We start from the raw sequence: 12868 nt of genomic DNA, 5'->3' as shown, positions 1-12868 counted from the left end.
GAACCTCATCCGTCAAACCTGCTCTAATTCCTCGAGCTACGCCTTATATTTACGAAGGAGCTCGACTTTTTGAGTGCCAGGCCGAACGCTACGGCAACACGGCATTATCAACACCCCGAAACTGCATCTATTTCCATCTATTCAACCCATCACAGCCACACAGAATAGACGGGATTGATTATCTTGCATTCATTGGGTACAGTCTATTATGAATCGTCGCTGCATAGTCGCCTGAGATAGTAGAATTGGCAAATACTAGATCAAGCAAGAGCAGAAGCCTATGGTGCTGATATCTCCGCTACTTGACCCTTGCAGCTCAGTGACCCACGGGTAATCAGATCCTCCTTTCGTCCATACTCCTATTTGTGCGACCACCAGGCGTCAGGGGTATCTCAACGCGCGCGCGGTCGTTGCGCTCGGGATCACTGTCGGAGTCGTATGCTTCTGATAAGCGAGAGAAGTAATCTGCTAAACCACTTGAAGGCGATACAGTTGTTTCGTAAAGAGGGGGTGGCGTTTTTAAAGGTGGTGGTGGTTCTATTTCTGAGAAGGCTGGAGGGTTGAATGAGGGTACACGCATAAAGTGGATGGGTCGTTGTACAGTTGAGTCATTCGGCCCGCCAATGTGTGCTGCTTGTGGGCGTGTAAGTGTTAGTGCTGCTGGTGTTGCTATTGTTGCATCTGAGTTTCCTCTTGGACGGCTCGTGAGACTTAGGATTGGTACAAAGCCAGTAAGAGAGGTGCGTCGGGTCGGTCGAGCGAGAGTTTCCTGCTCCTCAACCATTCGTCCCACGCTCGCAGCATAGTGCGCGTCCAGGGGCTGTGGACATGTTGGCAGTATTGGCAGGTAGCCCGGCAATATCAAATACAAGCAGGGCGTCAGCGTCTCGCATCCCACGATGCCCGAAAACAAAAATGCAGGCCCAAATGCGCATGTATCGTCATCTGGGGTGCAGAATCAGGAGATACAGGAGATGCGAGCCGATCGATCAGCGCACACCACATGGTGCGCTATCGAGAGGAGTCACTGCTAGCTCAGCCCCGAAAAGCGAGTTCAGGAAGAAAGAGTTTGTCATTCGCACGTAGTTCGATGATGGCAATGGTGGATACCTGGCAACAAAAACGCTTTCGTGTAGCGAGATTCGGATCATCTGGGGGATCTCCAAGGCTGTGCGGAAGGAGCAGCAAGATGGCGCCGAGACGAGGCAATGGCAATCGGCAGTGGCTGCATCACGTGATGTCGCCTCCCCTTCAACGCGTGGTAATGCAAGGCTTAGCTCGGACGCGCTTCCTCTCGGCACCAAGCACACGACATCGCGACTTCTGCATGCAGCAACAACCAAATGGATGCGACTGATGGAGGCTATGGTATGTCTAGCGATATTTCTACCACGGGTATGGACTTACACCACACAGGGACAAGCCAGCTGTCCCTGGCTGGGGCCATGCTCTGCTGCATCTGCATTGCCCCCGAGCAGCGCGTATGCCTATCAACTCCTGTAGTATGTCGCTTTATCTAATATTCAATAGGCGCAACTTGCGGCTATCGGCGCGCAGATGGGCGCGACAATCAGCTCAACCTCACTTCGGACGTAGCGCACCTCATCGTTGGCAGCACCGACAGCGCCAAATACCGCTACTCTGGACTGTGGACAGATAATACAAGACGAACGTTAAGCTTTCAACGCCATAAGTACGAAGGTACCATAGAAAAAGATGTGAACAATGGGTGCAGAGGGTAACAGCGCGTAGTTATGGATTGATAAGAAGTCGCGAGAGTTTATTGCTGCCAAATATGTACCAGCAGGCCCATGGCTTAGAACACGCAGGCTGACATGCCCAGATACCCATGGTTTCTTGAGACCTTTGACGGCTACCCTTATCCCATTCCGCGCACCGATGCCATTCGATACCTCGTGCTGCATCATTTCGGCAGAATCTACATTGATCTGGACGATGTATGTACCAAGCACGATATGAGACCGATACCGAACTGACGCAGCCCAGGGATGCAATCGCAGCCTCGATCCTCTCCTCGCCTGCCCTGCGTGGGTCCGCCGCACCATCCCCACCGGTATCTCCAACGACGCTATGAGCGCTACTCCCCGCCATCCCTTCTTTTTGAAGGCGATCGGCTCGTTGACGGACTACAACCGTTGCTGGCCACTGCCATACACCACTGTTATGGCGTCTACCGAACCGCTCTTCCTCAGCATCGTCTGGAGGCACTGCAACAACGCCGGCCCCGTCGATGGCGACCGCGTACGCATTCTTTTCCCGGAAGAGTACAACCATGCATGGAGCTTCTTCACGCACCATCTCGGAAACAGCTGGCACAGGACCGGCGTCAAGGTCATGTTCTGGCTCACGAAACATTGGCTTTTGTCACCATTCCCGGATTCGCTGCCGGCTTCGCGATACTTGGCCTGTTGTAAAAGTTCTTCGTCTTAAACAACCGATCGATCGGGCCTGGCTCACCAAAACCCCAATTCGTAAATCAAAGGGTGCCATTTCACCGCCGCATAAGCGAAAAAAAAAAGGTTCGAGCTCGACGATCGCAACGAGATCTGATTGCCACATTGTTGTTCCGCTTTTTGTGTTGTTGAGCGTTTTGGGTTATATCCCATATCGCATTTTCCGGCGTTTTCCTATCGTCACGGTCGCCTCGCATTTTCGCTTCCATCTCACACATTCTTCACTTCTATCAATACTATTGAATGAGGGCTGCGCGTCCTTCTAGCTTGTTTAACTGATTTCGGGGGCTGCGACCACTACCACTACCGGCGCCTCTGGTATACACAAAAAGGCTGAACCACTGTCGTTGCAGAAAACGGGACTTTGAAAGATTCTAGGGAAAGGCCAGGCCGAGGCCGGACCGCGAACCCATGGGAGGACACTTGGGAGCTCAGCTCGAGAGACTATTGTATGTAGCTAGACGAAGCGCGATTTCTTAATGTAACTGGCAAGCTGAGGCAAGCCAGTCGTGCACCCCACCCACTTTCTCAACGCGTTATCTTTCAACAGCAATGGCACCACCAACTAGTACTCATTTGTCTCAAAATAAAGCTGATATCTAGCTTGCTATCTCAGCTCTTGGTACTACTCATATACCACGCGTTAGACGTGCTGCATCGACGTTTAACGTTCCTAATCAACGCTGCGTGACCGACGCACCGGGAAGCCTGCACGGCGCGATTGCCAGCCCAATTCAAAGAAGCTTACGCAGCTAGAGAAGGTGGTTGTTACGCATATACTGGACTTAGACTCACGCGGATTTGCGCCCACTCTGGGTGCTGTACGTGATATGGCTGATAAGCTGCTTGCTGCACGCGGCGCAGGACCGGTAGGCCAGGAGTGGCCAAAGAACTTTGTCAACGGTACGCCTTCCCTTACGCCACGTTTCAATCGGCCGTACGACAGGCAGAGAGCCTTGTGTGAGGATCCAGGGCTTATTATCAGCTGGTTTGACCTCGTACAGCGCACCAAGGCCACATATGGTATCTGTGATGAGGACGTCTTCAACCTCGACGAAGCGAGTTTTATGATGGGCAAGATCACGACTCAGCTTGTCGTGATTGGATTAGAGAACAGCTTTGTTCAGCTTATCCTGCCTATGGCCACACTTTCGAAGGGCGCCTTTGGCAAGCTGTTCGAATTTCTGTCGGGCAATTTGGATTTCATCAACTAGCCAGTTCAACGACTGAAAATGATCAGCAAGAGTCCATTGCTTCCCTTCATTCATTAGGGTAGCCTCGTAGAACGTCTCAAGTTGGTCATGGAGGTGGCCAAGTTCGTCCCATTGCCGTGGGGTTAGGCGGTCGTCTAGGACATCTTTTGTGTCTGACGGAGGCTCGTATTGATCACATAAGAGCTGAATACGTTCTTTAACGTTAAGGGCGCGTCCGATAGACAGGAAGTATGAGTTCCAACGCGTGGACTGGCTCTGAATAACCTATAAAGAAAGTAGCATTAGTACCTTAATAACATCCTTAACTGCGGGTCGTAGCTGAAGATACTCACCTCTAATCCATCAAAGGCAGCTAGATCACCGCCAATCTCAATTGATCTAAAGAACTGACGGCGTTGAGGACTGGCCCTAATATGTCGTATAATATTGTAGAGCCTTCCTATCGCACCGCGCTTCCTCCAGAGCTCACCAATTCTCTTCAAATCCCCTTCGCGATATGCAGCTTCAAGGTCCCTGCAAATCTTCTCTGCGTCCTTTCCGATGATAAAAGCCTGCGTGCAGAGGTTGACAATATGGCCAAAACACCCAAGACGTCGTCGTAGGCGCTGCTTTTTGCTCATGTTTGGATAAAGAGCTTGAAGGACCAGGTCAACGCAGGTATCATTTGAACTCGCGTTGTCTGCCATAAAGTACCCAATTCGGCCACTAATCTTATAGTCGTCGAATATATGGAGGAGGACATCCGCCATATTTTCGCCTGAATGTTCGCCAGCGAGTTCACGAAGCGCAAGAACAGCTGTTCATCGCTTACCCTTTTTGTCGATGAAGTGAGCGACACAACCGAGTATGGCCAGATAATTAGGTGACGTCCATAAGTCAAACGAAATCGACACATTGCTGTGGGCCTCTTCCATGTCCAGACGCAGCCTCTCCTTCCTTGCGTCAAACGCCTCTTTAATCCACCTGCGAATTATCAGCCTGGCCTTCGGGAGGAGCTTTGTTAGGCCAGGAAAGATGTAAAAGAGGAGTTCGCGAAAGTAGGCATCTTCAATCTGAAAGAAGGCGATATGGCAATAGACGATCCACCGAATGTCAAATCGGCGTTTGAATACAAGGGTGGATATACTATTGAAGTCAATGATTGATGGCTGTGACGAACCTTTCTTTCTCGGGTTGAATTCACCGGTCTTCCTATCAATTTGGTGTTTTGATTCGAGGTGGTCTAGGGCAGTAGTATTACCCTTTCCGGATGTTGGAAGCTCCTGCTGGTGATGTTTTTGTTCGCATTAGTAACAGTACCAGAACCTTTTCGTCGGATTCTGCTTGCGCTGGATATCCTCGCCATGCATCCAGACAATGGACGTCCTCTTCTTATTATGCTTCTGGCGCTTCGCAAAAACGCAGCAGCGGACATACTGCTTCCCATTCAGTTTGAACTCGTCGGGCCCGATCAGCGTGTCGTCGGCGACGTCATTTCGGCGAGGACTGATAGATGATGGGGCAAGAATAATTCTGTCGGTATCTGTGGCCTTTGAGCAGCCGCTGAAGTAGCTCCTGATCGACGTCATGGTGTTGCTGATAAGTGGACCATATGGGCATGTCTGCCATATCGAGAGTACTTCAATAGATGTGCGTGACGCGATTTCCCAAAGAATTTTACTAGGAAACATCGTCCTCGTACTGATCATGATTTGCAAATTAGGTTGATGGGCTTGAGATCTGCTCTCCTTGCCTTTGATACAGAAAGTTTCCTTATTTCAACGACTATATAACGTTATACAGGAGTGTCGGGTATTTCATGCAACGTATGAAACTAACCAAAGCATATAAATGATCTGGGATTGAGCTTCATAGGAAACCGGTCATATGCCTGTTTCATTTTCGTATAAAACAGTATGTAACCACAGACGTCTTTGTCCATCACTGGCTCCATCCAAGCATATCTCGACTGCGTGCTTTAACGCCTCAAGGAGATAGAGAACGGGATTGTCATCGGCATTAGAAGTTCTAAATGAAGTGCTGCACTAGGTGGAAATTTTGTCATCCTGAGCATTGTATCACCGAGACTTGGATGACCTTGCCAGAACATACCGAATTAGCGGGATACACCTTACGTGGCTAGCTTCTTCAGTTCCTGATGAAACTCCTGTTATGTGATTAGCATTATTGCGGATGTAAAATTGAGCTGATTTGCCTTTTTCAAAACAAGGAATCCGACGATTGCCTCAACGCATATATAGGGTTGCAGAGAGTCCAAGGGAGGATCAGGGGAACTGTATGTTGTGAATTTCGATATACGTTCGACGCACTGATGCACACTACAAGCCGACATTCAATGTGCATAAGTAGGCACCTGTATCATTCATTTAATAGAGCCGACTCTACCTGGGATGTTCTTAGGTACCGTACAGAAAACATGACCTCAGTTGGAGTATGAGATGCCACAGCACCTTTCCTTTCATTGAACCACGGGAAAAGATTAGTATCTGTCGCCACACCATGGTCTAGTGGGCATGTGCCCAAAAGTTGTGATGGTTGTAGGTCAATATTGTCTCCTTGGACCTCGGTGGAAAGATTCATGCCCATTTACCGAGGAGAGCCATGAGACCTATGGACGATGTCAGCCGGGAATCCAAACGAAGGAAACGATACGAGAATAACTCACCGGCACCGAGGCACATGAGGAAGAAGGCGCTCAACATCCTCCATACAGAGCCCTGTTGCATGTATGGGCTGAACATAAACTCGTGTGCCATGAGCTCAACCAAACCGGTATAAAGAAGAACACCTGCACTGATGGAATCAAAGACTCCATTAGTGATCAGCGCGGTTCTCGACTCTGGTGGATACGTGTTACGGACGCCGAGGCCAATGGCAATAGCAATAGGGGTGGACAGCCCATAGGCCAACCCGAGGATGTAGGGCGTGATCTGCTTCGATGTCGGCCAAGGAACTGTTGCTAATCGGGCTCCAAGACCGAGGCCCTCGAATGTTTGATGAAAAACAAGGACGATATATAGCGTGACGAACTCTTCGCCCGAAACTGCGAGCGTGAGGCCTATGAAGATGGAATGGAAGATAACGCCAAACTCGAGAATAAAGATGGCGGTCATCTGTGTTGCATAGGTCTCAGGAATGATGCCACGTTCTATCCAATCGGGTCTTAAAGAGCCATTGTCTGTATGATCGCGGCGATGACCAAGATGGTCCTCTCCTGGCGCATGGTGGTTGTGGCCTTCTGGGGACTCCGTGTACTTATTCTGGCCATCTACGCTAATTAAATCCACATGGCCATCCTGAGGGGCTGGAGTTGTGTAATGAGAGCGACCGTTACCATCGTCATGATCGCCGTCAAAGTTGCCGTAGCGCATCATCATCAGTTCTAGAAAGAACATCAGAAAGACGGTCATGAGGGCAATTCCCTCGGGCCATGGGTATTCTGTGATGACACCAGTGAGGCATTCGTTGCCGAGGGCTTCGTTGGCCGGAGCAAGAAGCTGTGCAAAGTCAGCTGCTGTTCTGCTAACAAGATACCTCAGGGCCTACGTGGATGAAGGCGGTAGCAATGATCACCCCAGAGCCGAAATACTTTGTTATAAAGAATACCCACTCAGGAATTCCCATCTCCCGGTGCCGCCGTGCAAAGACTGGAAAGAGAGCGCCTAGCGTCGAACCAACAAGGATAATAAAGATGGCGGATATTCGAAGCCCCATCCGTCCATCGTACTCGTTCATGGTGCTGCAATTGCCCGCAGACGGTTCCTCCTCCCCACTACCGTTGACTTGGTGCGCCAGGAGACGTCGCGCATCCATGGCTGAGGCCATTACCGCTTTCCTCTACGTCTAGCCCAGTAGGGTGGCTGTACAAAAAGGAAGGAAACTGGAAGGCAAACTGGACGTTTGCGAAAGTCAGTGCCACGGACAAGAACCTAGGATGTGGATAGAACCCCTAGATATTGATAGAGGTCTGAGATAGCGAGTGCCACTGGAGCCGACAGCACGCAGGAAGCTGTGAGTTTGACGGAAGTGACCTGTCCAGTGCTGGAACAAACCTCAAGGCGAGGAGCTGTTTCTATGGTGGACTGCGTGAAGAAATGATGAAGAGCTGGGAAGACTTAACAACCAGCGTGTTTGATGAGCGTTTTCTTCTCTCAAAGGATTAGTGTGAGCACCGTGATGGATCGTACGAAAAAAACACCACCATCGGGACCCGCTGCAGCCACGCGGAGATCGGTCCGTGAATATCGGTTTGACCGTTTCTTGACCCCATTGTGATGGACGAGGAGCAGCGTCGTTGTCGCTATCTTCGGCTTCCGTTGTAATTAGCTACCGTGGTCTCCTCAGAGCCCGCAACAAGGCGCAACAGTTGCATCTTTGGGCACCGACTCGCGCAACTATGACTCGAACGTGGGCAGCTCCGGCGCCTGGCTTACCTAGCTAGCCGCTACAGCCGGGCTCTGCGCGGTAACGTACGCTGAGATGGCTGCTGCGAGTCCGTACGGTACTTTTAAGGACAAGATTACCGCTCATGGCCTCGAGGGCAGGCACAACTGAGCCAAATACAGTCCTTTACCTGAGACCCTATGTTGCTCGGTTGACTCTGCGCTAAGCGGCAAAGATTTCACAATGCTTTACATGGTCCTTCCTTTCCACCAGACTTTGGAACGGTCCCGGCTTGGAGCTAGGTTACTATATAGCCAACTGGTCTCGCTATTACACAGAAATTGTTGTATTGTGATACCTCCAACTTCGGACTCAGGCCCATGGACGCGCACACTAGCAGACCTTGCGCAATTGTCTGAAGAGTATCCATGTATTGCATGTACGTAACTTGGTCTCATTGAGAAAAAGATGTGTCAAAGATCGAACATCTGCATCGAACAACTGAACCGGTGACAGCAGTCAAAAGACACTTGGCCATGATCCGTCGATTCGCCTAGCAGTGAAATGATTGCAGCCCAGCCTAAGAGGCTTGGCATTAACAGCCACTGACAAACGTTGTACTATCAGTCATGGCGACCAGAATCGCGTTTCTATCTGGAAGTATTTCCTTGGCTCTGATTGCCATATATGTGTCCGCTTGTGCTTTGCGTTGAAGTGCTTCGTGAACCCTTATCCGGGCGATCTCTGTGCCAGGTCAGTCTGCGTATGCCCTTGCTGCAGCTCGTGTTGGTCAATCAGGCAGTGCATACCCTGGAGATTGGGAAATCTTTGAAGAAGTAAACAGATTTGGATCTGGCGGGCTTCGGCCAAGATTCGCGCTTGAACATGTTTCATCTGCCTTCTCATACAATGCCGAAGGTGTTGACGGACGTTGTTCAGTAGGTCGCCCAGCATCTTCGTGATGATCGGAAGAAGTGTCGGGAGCTTTAGTGCTATCGTTCAAGTTGTCATCGGAGTCTCCATAAGTCGTGGCTTCTGAGATCAAACTTCTCTTAAGCTCATCTGAAAGCTTTATTCGGTATTCTGCCATGGTCCTTGAGGGCTTCAATGTGGGTAAGAACGAGCCACTAAACAAGTGGATACTGAATATGCGCAAGAATACGATGCATCAGAAGTTGTATAGTGGCCAGCCATATTGCGCATGATAGAAAGGGATGATGTCTACAATATTTGGCGCTTACGCGTCCCCAAGATTCCGGCTAACCTAGAACAATGCCAAGAACCTTCCAAGACACATTGCTACGAATACCCTCTTTGCTTAGCGGCCTGCACCATATCAATCTGCAACCCCGCACGTCAACCACTATAACGAGAAGATACGCTCGGCGCTTGGGGTCGTTGTTTGTAGCAAGCAAGCTTCTCCAAGTTCTCTTTCTCATTGAAACATTACTTTCTGAACGCTGGCTTCGCCAATGACGTCTGTTACCGTGCGTGATCAGCCGATGAGCCGACTCACCCGATGAGCCACCCCACCAATATGCGCAGAAATTGAAGAATGAGGCTGCACAGCCACCCACAGTAGCTATAATCATGACATTCTGTAGGGCAATAATGATTCGATGCTTGCGATCAACTTGTGCTACTCAGAATACTTTTTTGGGGTCTGTATAGATCGCGTTCGTGTTGTTTTTGGTGGGGCTGGTGGTGCAGCCTCAACGGCAATAGCACTACCTCCAACACGCCTAACAGTCCTCCTCTTTGCTACTCTTGCCTCTTGGGGACGATTGTATTGCTTTTGCAGCGACTTTTGCCTCCTTTTCATGTTGTTTCTGGGCCCTACGCGCAGCTACTTCATCAGCCCTCTGTTTTCGCTCCTTCTCCCTCGCCTCCTTTGCTAACTGTCGCAACACTTTTGCTTCTTCTGCTATCTTCCTTTTATACAAGGCAGCAGCGGCTTTCAACTCCTTATCCCCAGCTTTTCTAATCTTTTCTTCCGCATCTTGTTGTTTTCTCAGGCGCTCTCTCGCCTCAGCTGCCCTTACCTTTCTAGGACTTCCAAACATAAAGCCACCAAGGTATTCCTCATCCTCTCCAGGGGCTATAGTAATACTCTTGTTGTTGTGCTTCTTCTTGATAGTAAGAACTGTACGTGGCCCCTTATTTTCATGGTGAAGAAGCTCAATTTGGACCTGCATGGAATGGAGTGAAGAGCTCAGCTTCTGGGCTTCAACTGTAGTAGTATCCTTCACAGCAGCATCGAATAAACAACGGAGCTGTCTCCAGCTACTCCAATCCTCCTCCTCCTCCTGATTTTCTGGATCCTCATCTTGCCCTGAAGTTGTATTGTTGAAGCGTTTTAGGATAACTTCAGCATTCGGTGGATTGGTTGGTTGGTTGGTATTCATTTTACGTCTGTTGATAGGGATGAAGTCCACCATCTCGCCTCCCGAAGGGCATATAGAACGTGATAAGCTATGGGATTACAGTGCTAACACACTACCTTAGAAATCATTTCTTGCCTGCGCGGGTATTACTACCATTTCAGAACTACAGCTCCCCTTCTAGTTGGGGAGGCTGAGCGATGTATGTACATTAGGGTGATTTCCTTGCATTCTGAGGCATCTGTGTGCCGAGAGAGAGAGAGAGAGAGAGAGAGAGAGTGTGTGTGTGTGTGTGTGTGTGTGTGTGTGTGTTGGGGGGGAGGTGGGCCGTCTTCCGTCCATCCAGTGGCCTCCTTGGCAGCTCGGTCGGCGGCCTCGTTTCCTGGAATGCCTATGTGGGCTGGTATCCGTCGGACAGTCACTAGTAGGCCTGTATCCTGGAGCTTCTGGATTCGTCGTGCGATGTCTTCGAGAATGTAAGCTCCGGATCTTCCTTCTGCTTTGGCTATAGACCAAATGGCGGCTTGATTGTCTGTGTATATGGCGATCTCTCGTCGGCTTCCGCCTCTTTCTGCATACTCTTGAGCGATCTGCAATGCTAAGCTGATCCCCTGTAGCTCTGCTGCCTATACTGTCGACGTCGTATCGGATCCCATATGCACTGTTCGCGTCTGCTGCGTGAGCAGACATACGGCTGCAGAGCTTATCTCGCTTTCGATGCCGCTGCCATTTGTGTAGATGCTGAGGTTGTCTCCTTTTGTATGCTCTCTGCCGTGTCTCTCCCGAGCTTTTTCGGCTGTGGTATCGATGTAAGTGTTCGGACCTCGTCTCCGAGGGGGAGTGAGGAAGCATGGGATCTGCTCTTGCGTGTATAAGCCCTGGCTTCGTTTGCGCTTCATATTGTCGTGGGTCTTTCGCCATAAGTCAACGTGCTTCCCGTAGGTTTTAGCTGCTGTGGGTTGCACTTCGCTTGCCGGGAAGCCCGCGGTGCTTGCAATGTCCATGCACGAGAGGATTCGGGTGATGACGCCTGCGTTATGTTTCCATATCTCCTGTTCGACGGGGAGGAGGAATGCCTCCACATCGAGTGCAGCTCTTGAAGTCGCTTTGAAAGCTCCGCAGATGTTTCTCGCTGCTCTTGCTTGAATGCTCTGCAGTATGTCCAGTGTCTTCTGGGTATACAACTTCCCTTTCGTGCTAGCGTTCGACCAGATCGAGCAGGCGTACATCATCTGCAGGAGTGCGGTGCCTTCGTATATCCTCCGCATGTCGACAAGGCTGGCGCCCCTGGTGGAGCTACCAAGGCAGCTGAGCGCAGTCACCGTTTTTGTCGCCTTTCGTCTTATCTCTTCTGCGTGCTCCTTCCAGTACAGCTTAGAATCCATGGTCAGTCCAAGGTACTTGCATGTTGCCGTAGGCTTTATCTCGCCCCACTGGGCTTGGATCTGTCTATTGGTATCAATGCGCCTGTGCGCCCTCGTGAAGTGGGTCAGCTGAAATTTGTTCGGGGCGAAGACGGATGCGTGTGTGGTGGCCCACCATTGCGCTTTTTCGAGGGTCTTGCCTAGTCTATCGCATGTCTGCTTTGTTATCTCGCCCCATGCTAGTATAGCGATGTCGTCTATATATCCCGTTGACATGACGTCCGTCTCTTGATTGCATTGGTCTATTAGATCGGCATTGTAGAAGAGGTAGAGGATGGGCGACAGCGACAGTCCCTGGGGTATACCAGTGTTTATCTCATACTCCGTCGACTGGAAGCCGTCGATAGCAATGCTCGTGTGTCTATTGCTGAGGAAGCTTGCGATCCACTTGACTGTCTTCTCGTCCACTCGTCTTTTCCGCAGGTCGTGGAGCAGGAATACATGCGAGACGTTGTCGAAGGCGCCAGAGACGTCGAGTAGCAAGAGGCTGGCCACTTGGCCAATCCTGCGATCCCATGCTTCGTATATCTTCTTGGTGACGGTGTGGAGTGTGTGCTCAGTGGAGCGCATTTTCCTGCCGCCCATATGTGTCGGCGGCAGGACATGGTGGGTTTCGGCCAGATGGCTGAGTCGTCGGGCCATAACTGCATCCATGATCTTGCCGGTGGTATTCATCAGCGCGATAGGTCTGTACGACCTTGGTGCTGTGTAGTCGTCCTTGCCCGCACAGTTGCCAACAATCAAGTAGACCGACATACTTGATTCCTATGTAGGTTAGCACTTCCCCAATCAGGGTCGAGTTATACCTAGATAGGAATCAAATATGCCGATCTACTTGATTGTTGACAACTGTGATGACTGCCGAGCTTTGGCTTTAGTTTGACGATTGAAGACCTCTTAAAGCCATGCAACTCCTAGATCACTGTTGGACTAGCCAGTGGTTGAGTGGGGGTACAGACCCCTTAAAATGCATCATGTCAACCAGCATATCG

The 12868-nt window shown here is 50.4% G+C and overlaps 6 protein-coding genes across 6 annotated transcripts; 1 reads left to right on the top strand and 5 right to left on the bottom strand.

The window, feature by feature from the left end:
• Window positions 1–334: 334 nt before the first annotated feature.
• AA0111_g11933 (hypothetical protein) lies at window positions 335–784 on the bottom strand (the record flags this gene model as incomplete). Its single annotated transcript, XM_028645855.1, has 1 exon — window positions 335–784. One exon carries the CDS (start codon window positions 782–784, stop codon window positions 335–337), a length of 450 nt encoding a protein of 149 aa, XP_028500470.1.
• A 1051-nt stretch (window positions 785–1835) lies between these two features.
• On the top strand, window positions 1836–2451 carry AA0111_g11932 (hypothetical protein; the record flags this gene model as incomplete). The annotated part of the gene is made up of 2 exons (XM_028645854.1): window positions 1836–1958; window positions 2008–2451. 2 exons carry the CDS (start codon window positions 1836–1838, stop codon window positions 2449–2451), a joined length of 567 nt encoding a protein of 188 aa, XP_028500471.1.
• A 1129-nt stretch (window positions 2452–3580) lies between these two features.
• On the bottom strand, window positions 3581–5256 carry AA0111_g11931 (hypothetical protein; the record flags this gene model as incomplete). The annotated part of the gene is made up of 4 exons (XM_028645853.1): window positions 3581–3952; window positions 4021–4445; window positions 4500–4879; window positions 4988–5256. The coding sequence occupies 4 exons, from the start codon at window positions 5254–5256 to the stop codon at window positions 3581–3583; spliced, it is 1446 nt and encodes a 481-aa protein (XP_028500468.1).
• Window positions 5257–6264: 1008 nt separating this feature from the next.
• On the bottom strand, window positions 6265–7501 carry AA0111_g11930 (hypothetical protein; the record flags this gene model as incomplete). Its single annotated transcript, XM_028645852.1, has 3 exons — window positions 6265–6296; window positions 6354–7185; window positions 7235–7501. 3 exons carry the CDS (start codon window positions 7499–7501, stop codon window positions 6265–6267), a joined length of 1131 nt encoding a protein of 376 aa, XP_028500469.1.
• Window positions 7502–9813: 2312 nt separating this feature from the next.
• On the bottom strand, window positions 9814–10476 carry AA0111_g11929 (hypothetical protein; the record flags this gene model as incomplete). Its single annotated transcript, XM_028645850.1, has 1 exon — window positions 9814–10476. The coding sequence occupies one exon, from the start codon at window positions 10474–10476 to the stop codon at window positions 9814–9816; it is 663 nt and encodes a 220-aa protein (XP_028500458.1).
• A 602-nt stretch (window positions 10477–11078) lies between these two features.
• Window positions 11079–12632, bottom strand: AA0111_g11928 (hypothetical protein; the record flags this gene model as incomplete). The annotated part of the gene is made up of 1 exon (XM_028645849.1): window positions 11079–12632. One exon carries the CDS (start codon window positions 12630–12632, stop codon window positions 11079–11081), a length of 1554 nt encoding a protein of 517 aa, XP_028500484.1.
• Window positions 12633–12868: the final 236 nt, after the last annotated feature.

The sequence above is a fragment of the Alternaria arborescens genome (genome assembly GCF_004154835.1).
Source record: "Alternaria arborescens strain FERA 675 chromosome Unknown contig_61, whole genome shotgun sequence".
Classification (NCBI taxonomy): Eukaryota; Fungi; Ascomycota; class Dothideomycetes; order Pleosporales; family Pleosporaceae; genus Alternaria; species Alternaria arborescens.
Note: the sequence above shows the minus strand (reverse complement) of the source record. Positions and strands in the feature narration are given on the sequence as shown.